Genomic DNA, 19,964 nt, shown 5'->3' with positions numbered 1-19,964 from the left:
CGCGCCTTCTCTACCGGGGGAAATCTGGAGTTCTGCCAGAGCAGGGCGAGGAGCGCCCGGCCTTTCCAGGGCTTTCCTCGTGAGGCTCTGCTGGGTGCAGGAAGTCTTTGAGGGCCAGCATCTGCCTGCGTGGAAGGTGGCCTCCGGCGTTGGTGGGGCCTCGCTGGGGGCAGGCCGGGCGCCTTCGTGAAGCAGGACGTCATCCCCATCTGAGGGCCCCAAACAGGCCTCCAGATTTGTCCTGGCACGTTGGAAGGCCGAGATCTGGAAGTGTCTGAGACGGTCCCTCGTCCCTCGGAGTCTCTCCGGCTTTGCCCTTCTCCCCCTCCAGGCTGGCCCCCACATTCCTCAGCCCAAACACACCTGCCTCTGCCCTGCTTCGAAACCTTCTCCAGCGCCCTCTCGACCCTAGGAGAAAGCGGGCTCCCCGGCCCGTCCCTAGGAGCCCTCCCTAACTCCAAGCTGGCCTTCTGGCCACGGTCTTCTTCCTTCTCCTTCACCCTCCGCTTCCCAAGAAAACAGAATCACAGAAGGAGGGGTCGCTTGGGCCTGGGTGGGAATCCTGGTGCAGCCATTCGGACCCTCCCCCCACGTCCCGGAGCGCGGAGCTCCCTCAGCTGCCCGGAGACCCTCCCCGGGCGAAAGGAAGGGAGGCATCGTCGGCGGAGCAGCGTTCCCATGCGGGGACCAGGAAGGCCGTAATTCTGGGGGCCAAAGAGCCTTCCAGGAAATCTAAGCGTGTGAGTTGGATTTTTTCTCCCTTCTTAAAATAGGGTTTGAAGTACATAAGAGTGTCCACACACATGTGCATACGCATGGACATATGTATGTAGAGGCGGGCGTGCCTTTCTTTTGGAGTGGAAAACGTTGAAATTCTTACAAGCATGAAAGAAACCCGAGTGTTCCCTCCACACCCAACCGGGCCAGCAGCTCGTTACTTCTAAGTCTCTCAGAATAGCCCCCCAAACTTGTAGTTGGCTCTACGTCATAACGGCGTGTTCCAATTAGCCAGTTATGTAGGCTTCCTCTAATGAGGTGATTGGCCATAATTGCGTTAGTTCTATAAATATACAATAGGCGACTAGAGGACAGGATCGCTCCGAGAAAGGCGGGGGGCGGCCCGCGAGCAGAGCAGAGCCAGCCCGAACTTGGGGCTCATCCGACAGGCCTTTGGGCCTCCCCACTTCTCACCACCAGGGGACGCTGGGCAGGTTCTGTTTTGGGGAGGCAGGGAGGACACAAGGAGTCTTCTGAAGGTGCAGGAATGGAGGTGAGGCCTTCCTCGGGGCTGATCGCAGCCCCGGAGCCCCTGCCCGTGTTGGGGCTCTGCTGGCAAAGCCCGGGCAGGCCCCCCTCTTCTCTGGTCATTTCACCCAGGGCCCAGCCAGATTTCTGCAGGCAGCTGTCAGTCTTTTGGGGGGGATCAGTGACGGGGGCTTGGAATGGCCAAAGCGGGCCGGCCGTGGCTCTCCTGGAGCCGGAGGAAGACCGGCAATATGGCTACAGCTTGGGGGGTCTCCCCGGCACGGCACGGGCATCCTTCCCATTGCACGGGCTCCACAAGGGAAGCCGGCATTATGTGTAGATGCCCATCCGTGGGGAGAGGGTGGTCGCCGCTGCTCCCGGGGCCGGCAGGGCCTCGGACCTCAGAGGTGTCCCTGGCTGGTGCCTCTCGCTCGGTGCTCGGCACATATCGGGGCCCCGGCACACGGGGCCAGCCTCAGCCGCAGTTTGCCTCGACGGGGATTCACTAGGGACGGAGCCTCCTTCCTGGGAAAACAAACCAGCCCATAATCCGGGAGAAGCTGCTCTTCCGAGCCCAGGAGGCGCAGATCGCCCGGGGGGGCCTCACCGCCTGCCGCAACCTCGCGATATCTGACATCTCTGGCCGATGACACGGCGCTTCCGAGGTCCGTCTGTCCTGCGTGTCGTGGCCGGCCGGGGCTAGGCGTGGGTCGGGCACACTTTGGTCTCGGCAGATCCAGCGGCTTCTACAGACGGAATCCTTACGTTTTCCTAGAATCCTCCATGAGGGAAGCCGGGGCCGCCCACATCTCCATGAAGCGTGGCACAGGCAGTGCCACATCCGAATCCCCCCTGAAAGGCCCCGAGTGCCTGGTCCTGGGCTAAATGCTGGGCAGACCAAGGAAGCCCCCACCATGCTGCTGGGCGTCCCTGCCTATGCCGGGTCCAAGAGGGACGGCGCATTCAGTGCTGGTGCATCAGGAGGCGGCCCGGAGCGGCTCTTGGGGGGCGCAGAGACGTCGCCTCTCACCAGCAGGCTCTCTGGGGATGGAAGAGTGAGCGTTGGGGCTCCCGTCGTCCCGGAGACGGATCACGAGGGTGGCCTCTGCCTCTCGGGGGCCTGCCTTGGAAGGGGGTAAATTCGACGTGGCGCCACATCCAGGTAGAGCTCGGCCCGGCTCCGGGAGTTGACACGGGTTGGCCGGACGTGGCCGCCCGGCGCATTCCTCAGGGCTCGGAGACCCTGGCCTGGGGCTCTCCGACGCTGTGCCGGGCCTTTGATTAGCCAGAACAATTCCTGCCCCTGCACGCGCCGCTCATTCCCGCTTTGTTCCACGGCAGGAGGCCCCTTTTCCTCTTCGCCGGTGTTAGCAAAGGCACCGTCTCTGCAGCCCGCTGTGAGATTGAACAAGGGCCGACGCGGAATCAGCCACATTCCGAGCAGTCTCGGACCACAGTGGACAGCGGGGAGCGCGTGCCGGAAGCGGGCCCACGTGGTGTGCCTGGGTTCAGGCCCCCCAGAGAGGGGTTTCCAGGAAAGGCCTCGGCTCTCCCAGCAGGAGGACACGTCGCGCCTCGTCTCCCAAGATGGCGGCCCTGGAGCCTGGAGAAGCGAAGACCCCAAGGAAGCGGCCTCTTGGCACAAGCAGTGCCTGTTCGATGTACGTGTGTGCTAACGGCCGTGCGCGAGGTCCTGGGGGCCTCCGTCGGGAGAGGCTCCTCCGAGCATCGTGGGCCCTCGAGCGGCAGAAAGAGAGGCCCCTCGGCTGAAGAACGGGGCTCCGGCCTGGGCTCCGGCCTCCTCGGCACAAGTCGGATCTCGCGTGGTCTCGCAGCTGTGGTGGGAGCTGGGGCCGTTATTATCCCATTTTATGGGTGAGAAAACTGAGGCGCCCCCAGGCAGGCAGCTAGCATCAGACCCACTGGTGGGCCTCTGGTCCAGGCCTCGGCACAGTGCTGGGCACAGGGGGTGCTCTCTAAGGGCTGGCTCGAGCTGCCTCTCGGGGCTCTCGTAGGCCTTGGACTCATTGCATCCTCTGAGGCGGCTGACCGTCCCGAACACCCGCTCCGTCCCAGGGACGCCTCCCAGCCTGGGGAGAGGATCCGGCTCATTGGAACGTCGCCCAGGGTCCTCTGGCGAGTCTTGGCTGAGGAGCAATCAGAACCCAGGTCTCCCCTCGTCCTTCAGGGCCTCCGCCGGATCCGGTGTGGGCATGCACGCCCTCCCACCTCCCGCCCCGCCACGTTCCTTCCTGTCAGAGGATCCGGCGTCCCCTCTGGCCTCAGCCTTTCCCCCAAGCAGGGTCCCGAGCGGTGGGGAAACATTCCTGAGACAGAGTGGTCTGTTGGCTCTGTGGAAGGGAGCAGGGCCAGAACGTAGGAATGCCTGGGGTGGGGGGATGGGCTACTTCTTGGGAGATTCTTGGGGTTCCCCCCCCACCCCGAGTGCTCCAGGCATGGGCTAGATGACTGTTTCCTCATGATACAAAAAGAGATTCAGGCTGAATTTAGCACCTGAAACCGAGTCAAGAAGGATTTCTCAAGATGCTTCAGATGCACAAAACTGTTCCAACCTGGGGGGCAGCTGGGCAGCTCAGTGGACAGAGAGCCAGGCCTAGAGACTAGAAGACTGCTCTTCTGCCTCAGCACCGAAGAACGCTCGTCTCTAGCACAGCCACCTTCCAGCCTGATGTTCTCTGACCGCAGGACGTGGGGAGGGAGCTGGGCCGTGGCCCGAGTCTTCTAAATCTCTGCCGGGGGGTCTCCTCCCTCCAGGCCCCCCCCCAAGGAAGGATGATCCGAGGTTTTTAGTGCCAAATCAGCCCGGGCCCAGGAGAGCATCCCTGCGGCCAGCACTCACTCGGTGAGCATTTGAGACGGCGGCCGGGAATCGGGAATTGGGGAGCTGGAGGAGGCTGGCTGGCCCAGGGCGCTCTCCCGGCCGTGACAAGACCCGGGAGACGCTCGCCATCCTCTCAAGGCCCGACTCACGTTGGTGTGAATCAGCACAAGCACACGGCGGGGCGCCACCACCGCCCCTCGTGCACCCTCTTAGTGGTGACCAACCACAGACGGCCCCCTCCTGGCAAAGGCCGAGGCAGGCGTTAACAGGCATGAGCACAACAAACATGGCGGAGCCTGGCGCAGGGGGACGGGCGGCGCGTTTGCTCCAAAGGATTTCTGCTTTAAGATGACGTTCGCTCCTCAGAAACGCTCTTAATTAGAACAGAAGAAAGACAAGTGGCTGCGTATTGGTGCGGCCGCTCGCTGCTGCTCCCTCGTCGCCCTTATCTGGCCCCCAGCAGCCTTTAGCTGAAGAAACAGGAGCTGCGGGCAGGCTCCAGTCTGGGCACCCTCAGTCTTTGCCCAAAAATATTGAAAGAGAAGCAGGATGCCAAGGAGAGCTTCCTCCCTCCTTTCCCTCCTTCCTTCCCTATGACCTTTGCTGTCAGGCTGGGTGTCCCTGCCACCATTTTCCTCCCTAGAATGTCTCTGCTTAGGACAAGGAGAAGAAGCCTGGCCTGGGTTGGGTTGGGTTTGGTTTGTAAACAGTGGGGGGGGTCCCCAGCTTCTTTCCGTTCCCCTTTGGATTGGGGGTGCCATGTGGCCGCTCCCATTTCATGACTGCTGTGTCCGGTGGATTAACATGTCATCGGGGAGGATTAGGACGGTTCTGACTGAGGAGGCTGCCTTTCTGCTTCCCCCTCCTCAAAACGGGCCGGGCCGCCCTCAGAGAGCTGGGGCCGGGTCGGGGGCACAGCTGGGGGGGTTGGGACTGGGGACACTGCTGGGGGGGGGGGCCGGGCCAGGGGCACTGCGGGGACTCCAGGGAACAGCCACAGCTCACAGAATTCCCTGCCTGCCCTCCTCTCCGGCCTAATTCCGTGGCTGTCACGTGGAAGCAAAGCCTGGGAGGCTTTATTTAGCTCCACTAATCCTCCCAGCTCCTTCTCCCGGGCTGCCCAGGCTGGAGGGGGGAGGCCCGGGCCGGCCGGATTAGGCAGGGCGCCCCCTCCTTTCGCCAGGGTCCACACAGGGAGGGAGGCCAGTTCCTGGCTCTCTCCCTTCTGGCTCCTCCAGTTTCAGAGAATTAATAATTCAGGAAACACCTTGAAAGGCAACACCGCGAGTGGGTTGGTGCGCCGTCCCGCAGGGGTTCGCCCGCAGCCCGCCACACCGCAGCCCGTGTCGCTGAAGCTTCCCCAAGCAGGCGTCCGGCCGACCTCCTCCCCCGATGCCAGTCCCCAACAAGCCTGTCGGGATTGGCCGCTCTCAAAGCTGGGACGCCGCCGGCTGGTATGACGGTACTTGGGGACACAATGGCACCCTGGAGTACCCCAGACCCTCCCCCAGCAGAAGGAGCTCCCTGACGCCCGGCAGCCAGCCTGCCTGGTACGAGCAACCGCCATACGTCCGGGGGCCGGAGATGGGCACGCAGGGGGGCCCAGAGCTGAGGCCGGAGCCCTACCTGTACCCGGACATAGCATTTGGGGCCGGCCCCCCCCGCAAGAGTTCTGCCCCCGACTTCGTGTTCTACGACAGCAGGCAGGTGGCGATGTCTGGCCGGACGTCTCTGCCCTCACAGGACTTCTATGGTGACCCCCCCTTGGCGGCAGGCCGATCTCCAAAGGATCCTCCCTACGTAAGGGACCCAATAGCGAGCCGGCCGGGGCTGCATTATGGGATAGCCGGAAGCCACTCGGCCTGGGAGCAGCCCCAAGGCCGGTCGCCCGGCGCCTCCACAGCCGGGCCGCTCTACCGGGACGCCAGGGGCAGGATGATCCCCGAGGGCCAGCGGGCGCGCGGCCACGACCCCTCAGCCTACCCCTGCCGGCCCCTGCTCAATGACGTGGCCAGGCAGACGGCACCAACGTGCCTGGTGGTGGACCCCAATGTGGCGGAGGGAGGCCGGGGCTACGGGCAGGCCCAGGAACCCCTCCACGCCAAGATGGCCTACGATCCCTACGAGCCCAGCCAGCAGGACGGTAAGCGGGCTGTGGAGCCGGGCTTTGTGGCCCTGCTGAGGACCGAAGGGGTATCGGAGAGCACCATCGGTGCGCTACTCCAGCAGGGCTTCGACTGCCCCAACGTGCTGGCCGTGATGGAGGAGAACGACGTGAAGTCCGTCGCCCCCAACCTGGGCCAGGCGCGTGTCCTGTCCCGGCTGGCCAGTCACTGCCGGGCCGAGCTGCAGCTGCAGAGGCAGGACCGCCCGGGGGCCGCCCCCCGTCCCAGGACCCGCTCCAACAGCTTCAGCCATCGCAGCGACCTGGCATCCGACTACGCAGGGCCACCCGGGCTGGGCACCCTCGGGGGCACCACCGTGCCGCCTGCACCCGTCTTCCCCCTGCAGGCGGCCTCTCCCCGGGCGGAGGCAGCACGGAGACCCTCCAGCGCACCCTCCCAGCACCTTCTCGAGACGGCCACCTACTCGGCCGCTGCCATGGCCCAGCCCAACCCCGGCTACGGCTCTCCCGTGCCGGGCCCCGTCGGCGCCCGCCTGGGACCCTCTTATTCCCCCCAGGCCGGGATCGCCATGACCACCACGGCCCAGCCCAACGTCCATCCGAGTCCCAAGACGGCCTACTCCACCACGTACACCGTGCCCATGGAGCTGATGAAGCGTGACCGCAGCACCGCCACCGCCGCCGCGTCTCCTGTGCACAGCCCCCACGGCAGCCCCCAGCTTCTGCGGAAACTGGGGACCCCGATGGAGGGCAGCCAGAGCCTGCACACGCCTCACTCCCCCTACCAGAAGGTGGCCCGGCGCACAGGAGCCCCCATCATCGTGTCCACCATGATGTCCCCCGACCCAAGTAATTGCTCCCCCTCTTCCCTGCGCTCTGGCGCCTTCCCCTCGTGTGTCCATCCGCTCCCGGGGCGCGGGGTGGGGGTGCTGCTGCTTCCACCTCCTTGTCCAGCTTCTCGGGCTGCTCCCGGGGCGGTCAGTCCATGCAGCTCACTCTAGTGGAGCTTTTTTAACGGGGGTCCCAGGTCAGGAACACGGGGCCAGAGAGGCGTTCGAGGATGGGGGGTGGCGAGTGCCCCCACGTTCCCAGGGTGTCTGCCCAGAGCCAGCAGGCCTTGGTCTCTGGGGGGTCGGGGGTCAGCTCTGTCTCCCCCCAAGACTGGGGCCTTCTACGGGCTGCCTTTGAGGGAAGGTGCAGCCTGCTCTGGTTTCTGCCAAGCAGCACCGTTCTGTCTGGGTCACTTCAGAGAGAGCGTCCTTTAGACGGGGAGGGGAGGAGCTGGCCAGGCCCTGTGGAGGTGCTCCTCTGGCCCGGGGGGTGGCCTTCCGTCCGGCTAAGTGAGGGTCCCTCCGAAGGGTTCAGGGGCTAGAAGTGAAGGAAGAAGGGAGGGCGGGTTCCTGCGATGTGCTCAGGAGACGGGAACAGCCCCAAGAGAGCCATTTGAGGTGTAAAACCTGCTCCCCCGGGGACGCCGGCCCCCCAGAAACGGCCCCTGGAAGCCCAATGGAGGCCTTCTTTGGAGCCATCCCCTTCCCTTCCCCCCACTCAGGCCGCAGCGCCCTCTTTTTAGAAAGCTGCAGCCCCATCTGGGGTGGGGGACGCCGGAGAGAGGCCGGCCACGTCGGGGGTGACCGTTGGCTGTGCCCGGCATCTCGGGGAGCATCAGGGCCCTGACGAGATCGCTTGTCCTCCTACTTCGTTTTGTCTTGACTGGGGTTTGGGGGGCCTCAGGGTGGGGGGATGTCTCTGTCTTATAAATGACATTCCGGCTCAGGGGGAGGGTTGGGGGCTCCAGGATGCTCTTTCGTGTGCCCACTTTCCCCCTGGCTTTCAGGGGGGCCCCTCCTGCCCCGCCCAGCCGCCTCATTTGCATGGGGACCACATTCGTTGCTGTAGCGATCTCGCCTGATAATGGGCAGCTTGCAAAGCGGATCTGAAAACATATTCCTTAATTATGCGTTGCTAGGCGACGGGGACGTTTGGTCATAATCACAGAAAGATTATCTCCTCACTGAAGTCACCGAAAGGTTGAGCGAAAGGAGGACCCACAAAATTGCTTTCATTTTGTTTTAATTCGAGGCTACCTTCTCCCCTCCCCCCCCCCCCCAGCTGGCCGCTCGGGGTCAGGAGGGCGGCGGTCCTTCAGAGTCCAAAGTGGGAGGTGGGGGGTCTTCCCTGCTCCGGATCCCTTTCAAGGAATTTCAGACCATTCAACTAGGAAAACAATCCGTGTGGGAGCCCCCCTGAAGCTCCTCCACTTCCCGTGGCCGGCTCTCCGTCCTCTTCCTCCACTCTCAGCCGTCCAACGAGGAGTTTTAAAGCTGAGCCGGCCTGGGTGTGTGTCTCGGGGCTCCCCGAAAGCCCTGGCCCAAGGGGGCCGCCGGGACCTCTCCACCCGGCGATGGTGGGCACCATCCTGAGGCTGGCTTTCATGCCGGCCAGCCCTTTGGATGGTTCTGTGGTCCGAGGGCAGGATGCAGCGGACACGAATCCTGGGCCTCATCGTGGGGGAGAGTCACGCCGGATCAGGAGCCATAAAACCGAGGCCCTCCGCCTCCGTGGCGGCTCATGGCGGGGGGCTTGGCGCTTTTCTCAGGGAATTTAATTGGGCGTTTTTAAAAAGTTCTCCGTTCTTCCTGAACTCCCTGAACCTTTGTTTTGTGTGTGTTTTTTTTCCCTTAAATAAAATCATGGACTTCTGTGTTCCCGCCGTATGCAGGGAGCAGGAAGCTGCCTCTGCCCATTTGACAGCGCAGACCTGACCCCTCCCGGGGCACCAGAGGCGGGAAGAGCACTGAGGCTGCCACGGTCCTGCCCGGGGTTGTCAGTGAAGTCTGGAGCTGGCCCAGAGCTGGGGAAGGGGTGCTCTGGGTGCTGGCAGAGGCAGCCCGTTCTGTCGGTTTTCCTTCTCCTTGTCTGAAGCTCTGCAGCTGCCCTCGTGCCTAGCTCAAAGTGTGGCAGGGACCCTGGAAATGTCTTCCTTGAACACCGTTCCTTGAGGTACCTCCTCCCCTGCATGAGTCGAAGGCCGGTCCGGACGAAGCCGGGTCCTCCTCCTGAGCCCCTCGAGTCCCCCAGGCGTGCTGGGTCTTACTGAAAGCTTCCTCTTGTCCCCATGAGCTGCCACAGGCCAGGCCCCGGGTCCTCCTGCACAAAGGACAGCCTCCAGCTGGCCCTCCTTGGCTCAGATCTGTACAAGGCATGTGAGGAGGAAGAGGAAGTCACTTCTCCCACCCAGAACCTGGGGCTGGACACGGCATTGGCCAGGCCCAGAGGCTCTTCTCAGAACCGGTGACGAGGAGGCCTGGGCGGAAGCAGAATTCTCTGAGACGTTCCAGACCATCTGGGGGAGGTTCGTCGCGGAGTCCCCAGCATGTGCCCAGGACACGGATCTGAAGAGCCAAAGCCAGCCCGTGCCTCCAGGGTGCCCCAAGACGCGGTTCTGGGCCTGGGCTTTCCTTTCACCCGTCACCCGCCCCTCCCCAAGAACCCGTTTAGGCTACTTCATGTCTCAGCACCTTCCATGAGAAGAAGAGGCGGGGGGAGAAGTGGGGGCTCTCGTGCCACCAACACTCAGGACTTGAGGCTGAACTTTAGACACAGCCGACCACTGGAGAGGGACAGCTCGGGGAGGCTGTCATCCCGGTGTGAACCCCAGTGGGATTCTGGGAACTTCCTGGGAGTTCATGGCGCCCCCCTTCCCCCCCCCACGCCTGCGCCTTCCTTCCTGCTCACAGTCTACAGTACCAGAACTATGGCTAGGCAGTACCAGGCCCATCCTCTTTCCCCTGGTGAAGCTTCATCTTCCTCACGTCGGCCTTCTCCGTCCCCACTGCCGGTGCCGGACACCCACCCAAGGCCTCGGGGCAGGCTCTGTTCGGGTCCTGGGGAGTTCTCTGGGGAGTTGCCCATCCCCAGACATCGCGGGGTTCCTCTTTCTCTGCTCCACCTGGGGAACCCGGACGTACCAAGCCAGAAGAGCAAACCGTGGCAGACTGGGGGGCCCCATCCATTTTGGGGGAGCAGAGCCCCCCAAATCTGCACTGCCATAGCAGGTGTTTGGTCTCTGGGGCCCAAATAAGTTAAAGAGGAGCCTTGACAGGGCCCAGCGCCGCCTGTTTTGGGTCATTCTTGTCCAGGGCCACATGCTGGCACCTCCTGGCATTCACCATGTCTGGTAGCAGGCAGATGGCACTCCCAAGGAGCCCTGCCCTGGGTTGGAAACCAGGAAGGCTTCCTGTAGGAGGCGGGATTTTAGGTGGGCCTTAGGGAAAGCAAGGAGGGGGCCGAAGAAGCTTTGTAATAGAAGAGACTGTGCAGGGGCTGGGTACGAGGGCCCAGAGCCCTCCTTGTGTGCCCATCTGTAAAATGGGGATAGAGATTGGCTGGTGGCCCAGCCTGGCAAGACATGCGGTGCCAGGCCAGGAGCTAAGCTCAGGTTCACCAAAGTGTGGGCATCCTGAGTGCCAGCTGAGGCCCCAGCTGAGGGACTTGGCACCCCTGGTGGCCATGAGACCTCCCCTCCCCCGAGGGAAAGGACTGAGCCAAGGCCACGAGGTGAATCAGGGCTTCTTCCTCCATCCTGTCCCTGCAGCCTGGCACACAGATGGCATGAGTGGCACCTCCTAGGCATGGGCCCAGGTCCTGGGTTCAGGGTGCCCTGCATCTTGTCCTATGAGGGCCGCTGTGGGTCTGAGTCTAGGGAGAAGGGGGGGGGCGATGCTGCTGGGGCTCTGCCCATCTCAGCCGTCCCCTTTAGGGGCCCACTCACATCTGGAGAGGTTGGGGGTTGGGGGTGGGGTCAGTCCCCGGTTCGGGTCCTTCCTCAGACCTGTGTCAGCCCAGCAAATGGCCCAACTGTGAAATGGCCCTGATGGGGGTCCTGCGGGTTGTGCGCGCGCCCAGGGACTAAAAAATAAAAGGCCCGTCTCTCACGGAGGCGCCCCCTCGTGCCCCCGCAGGCATCCGGCCTCAGATCATGAACGGCCCCCTGCACCCGCGCCCCCTGGTGGCCCTGCTCGACGGGCGCGACTGCACAGTGGAGATGCCCATCCTGAAGGACCTGGCCACCGTGGCCTTCTGCGATGCCCAGTCCACGCAGGAGATCCACGAGAAGGTGAGCGGCCAGGGCTGTGGCTCTCCCCCCTCCCCTCCCACTCTGGCCTCAGTTTCCCTATCTACACAGTGGGCGCCGGGAGTGGCCGTCTAACCCCGTGTCTGTCCTGTTCCTCCCACTGAGGGGCCCCTCTGCCCAGGGGCACTGCCCCCCCCACGTGGTTCCCCCCTCCCCCGGCCGCCGGGGCCCCTCCTGGGGCTTCTCGCCTGTGGTTGGGCCTGTCCCTGTTCAGGCGGGCCGTTTGGGGGTTTCTTGGCGGAGAGGGCTGAGCTCCGGCCTCCCCCGGCGCCCTCATGGGTCCGGCTCCTCCCCGGCAGGTGCTGAACGAGGCCGTGGGCGCCATGATGTACCACACGATCACCCTGACGCGGGAGGACCTGGAGAAGTTCAAGGCGCTGCGCGTCATCGTGCGCATCGGCAGCGGCTACGACAACGTAGACATCAAGGCGGCCGGAGAGCTCGGTATGGCTGGGGTCCCGGGGGGCAGGCAAAGGGCCGGAGGGGGGAGACGCCGCCCCTCCCCCGAGGTCCCCCCAGCCTCGCCCTCCTCTCCCCTGCAGGAATCGCCGTGTGCAACATCCCGTCTGCCGCGGTGGAGGAGACGGCCGACTCCACCCTGTGCCACATCCTGAACCTGTACCGGCGCAACACGTGGCTGTACCAGGCCCTGCGCGAGGGCACCCGCGTCCAGAGCGTGGAACAGATCCGGGAGGTGGCCTCAGGGGCCGCGCGCATCCGCGGGGAGACGCTGGGCCTCATAGGCTTCGGTAAGTGCTGCTGCTGAGGCTGCTGGGAAATGAGGGCGGGGAGGAAGGCGGGGTCAGCCGCGCCAGGTGCAAAGGGCGTGGCCTCGGCAGGGGGTCTGGGGGCGGCTCCAACCGGAGCCCCTCCTCTTCCTTTACAAACAAGGAGCAGAAGGGACCTTCCGGAGTCTCCGCCCGCTGCTGGGCTCCGGGGATGTCCTGTGAAGGCTGGAGGGGTCTGTGACGGGACCACCGAGGGCTCGTTTCTGTGTCCTAGAGAAGGGGCCAGGGGCCGGCCTCTTCACAGATTGGAAGACTGAGGCCGGGGACTTGCCCAGAGACACCCGGGGGCCCTCGAGCTCCTGCCTCGGGGGTTCTGTGCCCGGCCTGACCTCTGGGTGTCTGGTCACAGCAGGGGGGGGCACAGGGGGAGGGGCCGGGCGCGCAGGAACCGTGTCGGCCCTTTGTGTCTCCGCAGGTCGCAGCGGGCAGGCCGTCGCCGTCCGAGCCAAGGCCTTTGGCTTCAGTGTCATATTCTACGACCCCTACTTGCAGGACGGCATCGAGCGCTCGCTGGGCGTCCAGCGGATCTACACGCTGCAGGACCTGCTCTACCAGAGCGACTGCGTGTCCCTGCACTGCAACCTCAACGAGCACAACCACCACCTCATCAACGACTTCACCATCAAGCAGGTGGGGGCGGGGGCGGCCGTGGGGGGGGGCCCTCCCATCCTCCACCCCCTGTGGCCCCTGCCCCCCCCAGGCCTCTCAGACCGCCCTTCCCCCCCCAGATGAGGCAGGGGGCCTTCCTGGTGAACGCGGCCCGCGGTGGACTGGTGGACGAGAAGGCCTTGGCGCAGGCCCTCAAGGAGGGGAGGATACGAGGGGCCGCCCTGGACGTGCACGAGTCTGAACCGTTCAGGTGAGTCTAGGGGACCACCGAGCCCCCCCTGCACCCTTTCCCTTGGGTGGGTCCTTCAGGCTCTTCTCCTTGACTGTGCCAGGGCCCCTTCCCCATCCTTCATGCCCCCCCACCTATGCCACCGTCCTGCCAGAGGGCCGTGCTCCACGCCAGCAGCCAGGGGCACCTCTTTGGTCTCTCTGGGTGGCATCGGGCCAGGGTGGGCCCCGAGGAGCCGGCAACCCAGTGCCAGCCCTGCAGGGAGTCCCGAGGGGGCATGAGCCGGGCAGTGCCCCTCCTGCTGACCCCCATTTCGCCAACTCCCCAGCTTCGCTCAGGGCCCCCTGAAGGACGCCCCAAACCTCATCTGCACCCCGCACACAGCCTGGTACAGCGAGCAGGCGTCACTGGAGATGCGGGAGGCGGCTGCCACCGAGATCCGTCGTGCCATTACAGGTGCCGCCTTGGGGGGAGCAGGGGAGGGGACGGGCTGTCACCGCAGTCCACACACACTGGGGGTGGGGGCTCCCCCTGGGGCACCCTAACGCGCCTCCTGGGTTCCAGGCCGCATCCCGGACAGCCTGAGGAACTGCGTGAACAAGGAATTCTTTGTCACCTCGGCTCCCTGGTCCGTCATGGACCAACAGGCCATCCATCCAGAGCTCAATGGCGCCACCTACAGGTGAGTGGGGGAAGGGGCGCCGCCTGGCCCGGGAGCCCCCATGCTCATCCCCCCCCAAAACCTGGAGAGGCTTTTAAATCCCACCCCTGGCCTGGCTGGCCTTCCCCAAAGCGTTTTAGGTGGAAACAGAATGATGGGGGAGACACAGGCTAATGGGGGGATTCCTTGGACAAACCCCAATTCTTCCTCATGCCCCCTTGGGCCAGAGCTGCACCTAAAGCCCATCATTCCCAAAAGCTTTTGGTTTCCATTTAAACTTTTTGATTATCCATTAAATCCGGTGGTGCTTCCTGGAGGCAGCGTCTCTATAGAAGCAGAGGCCTCCCCGGGTCACCTTGGGGAAGTGAGCTGTTCTTCCCCATTTGGTAGAGAACAATATCGGGTTCCCAAGGGTCGGGCTATTCCGGAACCAGAACTGGTCCAGCAAGCAGTGACACCACATCATCCTCGTTAGTGGAAGGATATACGATGGGGAGGAGCTGGAGCGCTTGTTCGCCTGGGTTGGGAGCCGCCCCCCCTTCCCCCCCCCCCTTCATGCCGAGGGCAGGAGCGACTCCTGGCAGGGCCTCGTGATGCGTCTGGGTTCAGTTTATCCATTCAGAGCTTCAGGCGGCATCTCCGGCTGCACCAAACTAGAATTCCCTCCTAAAGGGCCTCCCGACACCGGCCGTGCCCGGATCAGGGCCAGGTGGGAGGTGCCTTGTGCAGACTCCCCTCAAAAGAGCCCAACAAGAAGGGCCCGAGTGGGGGGTCAGGACACTCCCTAACCGGAGCCCTTCTCCTTGCTTCCCAGATACCCGCCTGGCATCGTCAGCGTCACGCCTGGAGGCATCCCCGCGGCCATGGAGGGCATCATCCCCGGAGGTATTCCTGTGACTCACAATCTCCCCACAGTGGCCCATCCTTCCCAAGCGCCCTCTCCTAACCAGCCCACCAAACACGGGGACAACAGAGAGCACCCCAATGAGCAATAGCAGATAATTTAACCCGAATAATCATTCTCACAAACTTGGGACCAAGAGACAGTGAACAATCCACAAGGAACTCCGAGGAAAGGAATTGGACGCAGAACCCCCACGCGGGGCCTGGACGGAGAACGCCATCCACGTTGCAGTGTTAAACGAGGAAAGCCAAAGGCGAGACTTGGGGGAAGCCCGGAAATCGTCCCCTCTGCTTCCAAGTGCTGACCTGAACACCCAACTTCTGTTACTGTGTGTTACGTTTTTTTCATCTGTGCACCAATCACAAGAATAAATCGATCTTTTTCCTTTCTCAACCCCTCGGGAACGGCAGGTCCCGAACATCTGCGTTAGAGCGTTGCATCAAGAGATCCAACCATCAGAATAGGAAATGCCGAGAGGAAACCTTCGTCGTAGGACTCGGCCTCTTCTGTCCGCTCGTGGCTGGTTCCCTCTCCGGCTAGGAGGAGGAGAACTCTGTGGCAAAGATGAGGAGAAGACGGCCGAGGTTCCTGGGTAGACAGCGAAACCTACGGCTGCCTCGTCCGAACTCTGCACACACATACACACACACACACACACACCCCCTGAGCGGTTGGCTGTAAAAGCTACGTAAAACCCTCTAATGATGCAAAAAAAAAAAAAAAAAAGAAAAAAAAAAAGAAAAAAGTATTAAATTTCACAAGCTGTTTGTACTCAAATATATTTTCTCAGTTTCAGATCCTCAGCTATTTTATTGAGTGGAAAGTCTTGAGCCGAAAGAGTTCAAGAAGAATAATGTTGCATTTCCTTATGTCTCAGGAAACACTTTTTATGGTAATTTGTCAGATTGTCTATGAACAAAACCCACTTTTTTAGACATTGATAAAAAGTCTTCTTTTCTTCACGTGATATTTTATACAAGAACACTTCAGATGTGTTATTAGGTGTGACTGATTTTAACAAATCCTATTAGATTTGTATCAACTAGTTACATGTTATATTCATAGTCTTTTGTGAATCATCGCCTTTTTGTTTTAAAAGATGGCCTATTTTGAGCCTTTGTATAGGTACATTCCTGTTTCTGTGACAAAAAGAAATCTTTAAAACTGTCCCCAAACAGAAAAGCAATCATGGCTATCAGCAGTATGTTCTGTTTTAGTGTGTTCCCCGTTCTTGTATTTGTTTATTGTAAAGGTGGACATTTAGCGTTCAGTGCAGTTTTCAATAAAAAGTGATCAAAACTTCTGTTAAATTCTGCAAGTCAAGTCCCTTTGGGCCATTTTAACTTTGGAGGGGAAAAAAAGCCCGCTGACGTTCCAGCTCTTTCCTATCCCTTAACGTTAAGAAAGGCATTGGCCCAGACCATTCGACTTGGCCTTTTGGCAACTTTTTATTAAGAAAACCATCCCCGTGATGCTGTGGCATTCCGGTGACTCCTGGCCATCACTTTATGCTGGTGGTGTTTGTCCCTGTTGGAATCGGCTGTGAGGACGGAGGACACACAGATAAAATAAGACCGCCCAGAGACTCCATTCCCTATGCAGATGATTAGCTAACAAACTTTTACTACCTTAAGAGCATTTCAAATGAACCTCTCAAATGTGTCATCACTGAAATCTTCAAGGTATTTTAATAATACTCATGAATTTAATTTTGAATCTAAAAATTGCCCAAAATGACATGTTTTAGAAAGCAGCAACACAGAAGGTCGAGTTTTTTTTTTTTTTTTTTTTTTTTTTTTGGTCACTAAAAAGTTTACAGATTCAGAGACATGGAAAAAGTACTTTATCATCCACCATTTATTATCAAAATGACTCAAGATCTATTGGGGGCCATTTTTCTTCCAGGAAAATTGATCTCTAAATACTTAGGGAAGCAACATGGCATTGATGGAACGGTGTGTGTTAGTGGCTCCCTACACAGTGACCTCAGGTATCCCAGTACCTTCCCTTCAGTACATACAACACTTTTTTTTTAATGTGCTTCTCCCTCAAAAGAAACATTTTGTCAAAATGCCAAGCTAAAAATCAAGCTACAGAATCATCCCTGCAGTCTACACCCGCTGTAACGCTGGGGAGTTGTAGCGTAACATCCATAACACAAATACAGACACGAATTCCAAGTCCTTGACAATAGATACGACTGGCAATTCATTGCAAAAGGAAACCCAGAACATGGGGATGTTCACAGATAATTTCCCGAAGGAAGCACCTACTCAGCCACTAAACTAAGGCTCCGGCCGGGCATGGAGAATCTCCTCTCGGTCGGGCTTCCCGAGCACCTCTGTTCAATCACATGAGCAGTATTACGGGAGGATCCATTCGATGTTCTGGACCGCCCAGGAGCACGCTTCTCCTCCCAGGGCCAAAGTCACACAGTCTTTAAAGCGGGGGCGGGGGGTGAGCAAGCAGGGGGGACCGGGGGGCCGTGGAGACGAGAGGAAGCCACCACGGCTAGTTCTGTGAAGGGGCCCTTTAGGGAAGCGCTGACAGAGAGAGCACACATCTCACAAAGTGAAAAAGCTCATCCTGTAAATCGTGGTTATTAGAAATAAGCTAGTTAGCATAAATCTAATTTACCCACAGGGTTCATTTTCATTGTTTCAAAATAAACATTTTACCCTGAATCAGCCAACCTACTGTGGAAAAGCCATCTAAAAGCCCCGTAACAAGCTAGAAGCATGGAACAGTAGAGCCAGCAGTGAATTCCCATAGGGAAATTTCTTTACATGTGGTACTAGCAATGCTAGCTATATTTTTAGGGTCATTAATCTGTAATAAAAGAGTAAACAATGGACTCCCCAGCAGAAAAGCCTGCCAGAGCCAATCTGGCAGGTCTTAGCGGTGCTGGGAGCCATGCAGGACCTAGCTTGTCCTCGATAGGTCTGAGGAGATAACTACAGTGATAACACAGTTTTTTTCTCAAAACTTTTTATTTGTGGCATCTCCAATTTGGAGGGTAGTCTCTGCTTCCCACAAAGACAGCATCAGGATGGCTGGAGGTGTGCCTACAGAAGGAGTACACCATTAAGTGTCATGTTAGGCATCTAATTGTTTAGATAAGGAACACTGATCCTATGGAGGAAAAGAAATGACTAACAAAGTCCTTGGAAAAAATGCTTTCTTGGATTACCAACGAATAGCTCAACGTAGTAGGGAAAGCATTTGTCCTTCGATCTAGCCATTGGTCAAGGTTGCATGTGAAGATTGCTTTGTAAGAAAACTAATCCTTTCCATTTTGGAGTAAAAAAGGGCAAGACTGCCCATTCGTCGGAGCCTGTCCCATGTCTGCGTCCTTTAACTTGGGGAAGCCACAAGTCCTGCGAAGAAGCATCTGTCACTTTGCCTGTGGTTTCAAGCAAGCACCAAAGGAGACTTATTAGTCGTGCGAACACACATTTCATTCGGAAAAAAAAACTGTAGTGACTAGAAATGAATGGAGTTGGGGGTTGGCGGAAACAGCAGTACAACATGAGAATCTCATTTGGGTGTTTGGTCGATAGGACCTACCCGTCGTACACATTTCCACACCTTCTAAGCAGCAAATTCTTGAGGGTTTTCACAGCCTTTAAGCTACAGAGTTGGGTAGGGGAAGGAAGAAGAATTTCCTCTGAGGCTTCTTTCCAAATTCTAATTTAAAAGATCTTCTACAATCACCCACACCACCACCAGTTTTCAAAGTGCTCATAACACTAACCTTTTTTTTTTTTTTCCAGCCGTTTTGGAACGAAACTTGACCCAATACTATTTGTATAGCTAAGTGTCAGCCCTTTACAAGGGTTTTCTACTAAAGAATATACTTTGAACTTATACTTAAAAGAAAACTTAAAAGGAATGGCACATCAATCAACATGCAAGACCATCCCAGAGGTCTCTACTGAGAAATTCATCGTACAGTGCATTTCAACCATCTGACTCTTTTAAAAATCTTTATTCTCAACTGCCAACAGTGTCCCCACCTGCCTAGACAAAGGCATGCCCCGTTTCCAACAGGTTTACCTTAGAGCCCCAGAGGGTAAAAGACAGGAAGAATCAGGGTAGCTTAAAAAACGCTCTGCTGTGCATTTTACAGTGCCGATCAGAGAGGCATGAAATCCTCCACTGAGTCTGAGTTAGCAAAAACCTCACACAATTCATTGGGTACACAATGGACCGCAGCCCATCATTGGACTGGCTATTTCCCAAGTGCTTGCCTAATGTTCAGGGATGAGCCAATTCAATGATGGGGCTTTCCCAAACATTTGGAATAAGAACCCTAATTTTAGGTCACTATTCCAAACAAATAAATAAGTACTGTGTAGACTGAAAGGGGGGTGGGGGAGGAGGGGGAAAATGTCTCCTTCAGAAAACTGAAAACAATGAAAGAATGGAAAGCTGGAGAAAGGGAGATATTGTATAAAGTTCAGTCCATGGGGAATTTGGCTTTTCTTCCATAGTTCCTTAAGGATTTATATTTATTACCCTGGGCACAGCAGGAACTTAAAAAAAAATCCAATCAACTTATTTGTGTTTTGCTGTGGATAATCTGTGTGAATAAAATCCTCCTATTATCTGACTGTGGCACCAGCAGAACAGAACACAAAATGGCCTTTTAGTGTGTCAGAATGTTTAAAAAGTGACGTAGAATGTCAATTCTACCATAAAAGGAACAACTTCCTCTACTGTGTGCTTTGTAAGTGCCCTTACTGAACAGAAATTTCTCGATCATTTGAAGATGCTGGTACAACTTTTCCTATTACACAACCACATGCGGTACATTTATAGACAGATTTACAATTTGAAAGGAAAAAAACAAAATGTTCTGTCTTGATAATAAAATTAGCTTTTTACAAACTGTAGTCCAAGCAGAGTTCTCTGTTCGCACAGCAGCTGAGCACTTCTGTTCTCTCCATGGTGTCTGGATCAGAAAATCCCTGGGACGGACGGCAGCAGGGGTCGGTCTGCTGGCCGCCACTAGTTCATCCCGTAGTGACTGACCGCTCGCACGGCGGCTCGACCCCAAGCTTGGGGCATTCACCAATCCCTTGGCGTGGATAGTTCACTCCCCGGCCGCCGACCGCATCACTCGTCCTCCTCGTCTTCGTCTTCCTCTCCGTCCGACAGGGACGTGCAGGGGCGGATCTGTCGGTAGCGGTCAAGCCACTTCTCCACCATCTGCGTGACCAAGGGGTGGTTCCGCCGGCGAGAGCTCTTCTGCATGGCAACAAGCACGCCGCCCTCCGTCACACAGCAGTCCAGCCACTCGCGGAGCAGCTTCTCTTGCTGCTCCTCGTTGCCGAGCTTCAGGAGGAGTGGGGGGAGACAGAAAGCAGCGCTTAGAACCAAGCACGGACAGCGTCCTCACACCCGGCACTACCCACTGGGCAC

The 19,964-nt window shown here is 58.6% G+C and overlaps 2 protein-coding genes across 2 annotated transcripts in view; one reads left to right on the top strand and one right to left on the bottom strand.

The window, feature by feature from the left end:
• The first annotated feature begins 5,479 nt into the window (after positions 1 to 5,479).
• On the top strand, positions 5,480 to 18,209 carry CTBP2 (C-terminal binding protein 2). The gene is made up of 9 exons (XM_044660348.1): positions 5,480 to 7,061; positions 11,177 to 11,331; positions 11,649 to 11,793; positions 11,892 to 12,098; positions 12,553 to 12,767; positions 12,866 to 12,996; positions 13,304 to 13,431; positions 13,540 to 13,657; positions 14,451 to 18,209. The coding sequence occupies exons 1-9, from the start codon at positions 5,480 to 5,482 to the stop codon at positions 14,629 to 14,631; spliced, it is 2,862 nt and encodes a 953-aa protein (XP_044516283.1). The 3' UTR covers positions 14,632 to 18,209.
• A 303-nt stretch (positions 18,210 to 18,512) lies between these two features.
• The window catches only part of ZRANB1 (zinc finger RANBP2-type containing 1), a 39,493-nt gene continuing 38,041 nt past the window's right edge, over positions 18,513 to 19,964 (bottom strand). The window contains exon 9 of the mRNA XM_044659235.1: positions 18,513 to 19,877. Coding sequence (XP_044515170.1) covers positions 19,659 to 19,877 — 219 coding nt within the window. The 3' untranslated portion in view covers positions 18,513 to 19,658. The remainder of the gene's footprint in view (positions 19,878 to 19,964) is intronic.

Source organism: Gracilinanus agilis, chromosome 2, assembly GCF_016433145.1.
Source record: "Gracilinanus agilis isolate LMUSP501 chromosome 2, AgileGrace, whole genome shotgun sequence".
In the NCBI taxonomy this organism is placed as follows: Eukaryota; Metazoa; Chordata; class Mammalia; order Didelphimorphia; family Didelphidae; genus Gracilinanus; species Gracilinanus agilis.
The sequence above is the reverse complement of the archived record's forward strand: the minus strand, read 5'-3'. Positions and strand labels throughout refer to the sequence as shown.

Bases quoted from the DNA above. Each gene is read 5' to 3' on its own strand.
- CTBP2 (XM_044660348.1), top strand. From the start codon at position 5,480: ATGCCAGTCCCCAACAAGCCTGTCGGGATTGGCCGCTCTCAAAGCTGG. The intron at 7,062-11,176 runs GTAATTGCTCCC...GTGCCCCCGCAG, and splicing joins CATGATGTCCCCCGACCCAA to GCATCCGGCCTCAGATCATG. The intron at 13,658-14,450 runs GTGAGTGGGGGA...CTTGCTTCCCAG, and splicing joins CTCAATGGCGCCACCTACAG to ATACCCGCCTGGCATCGTCA.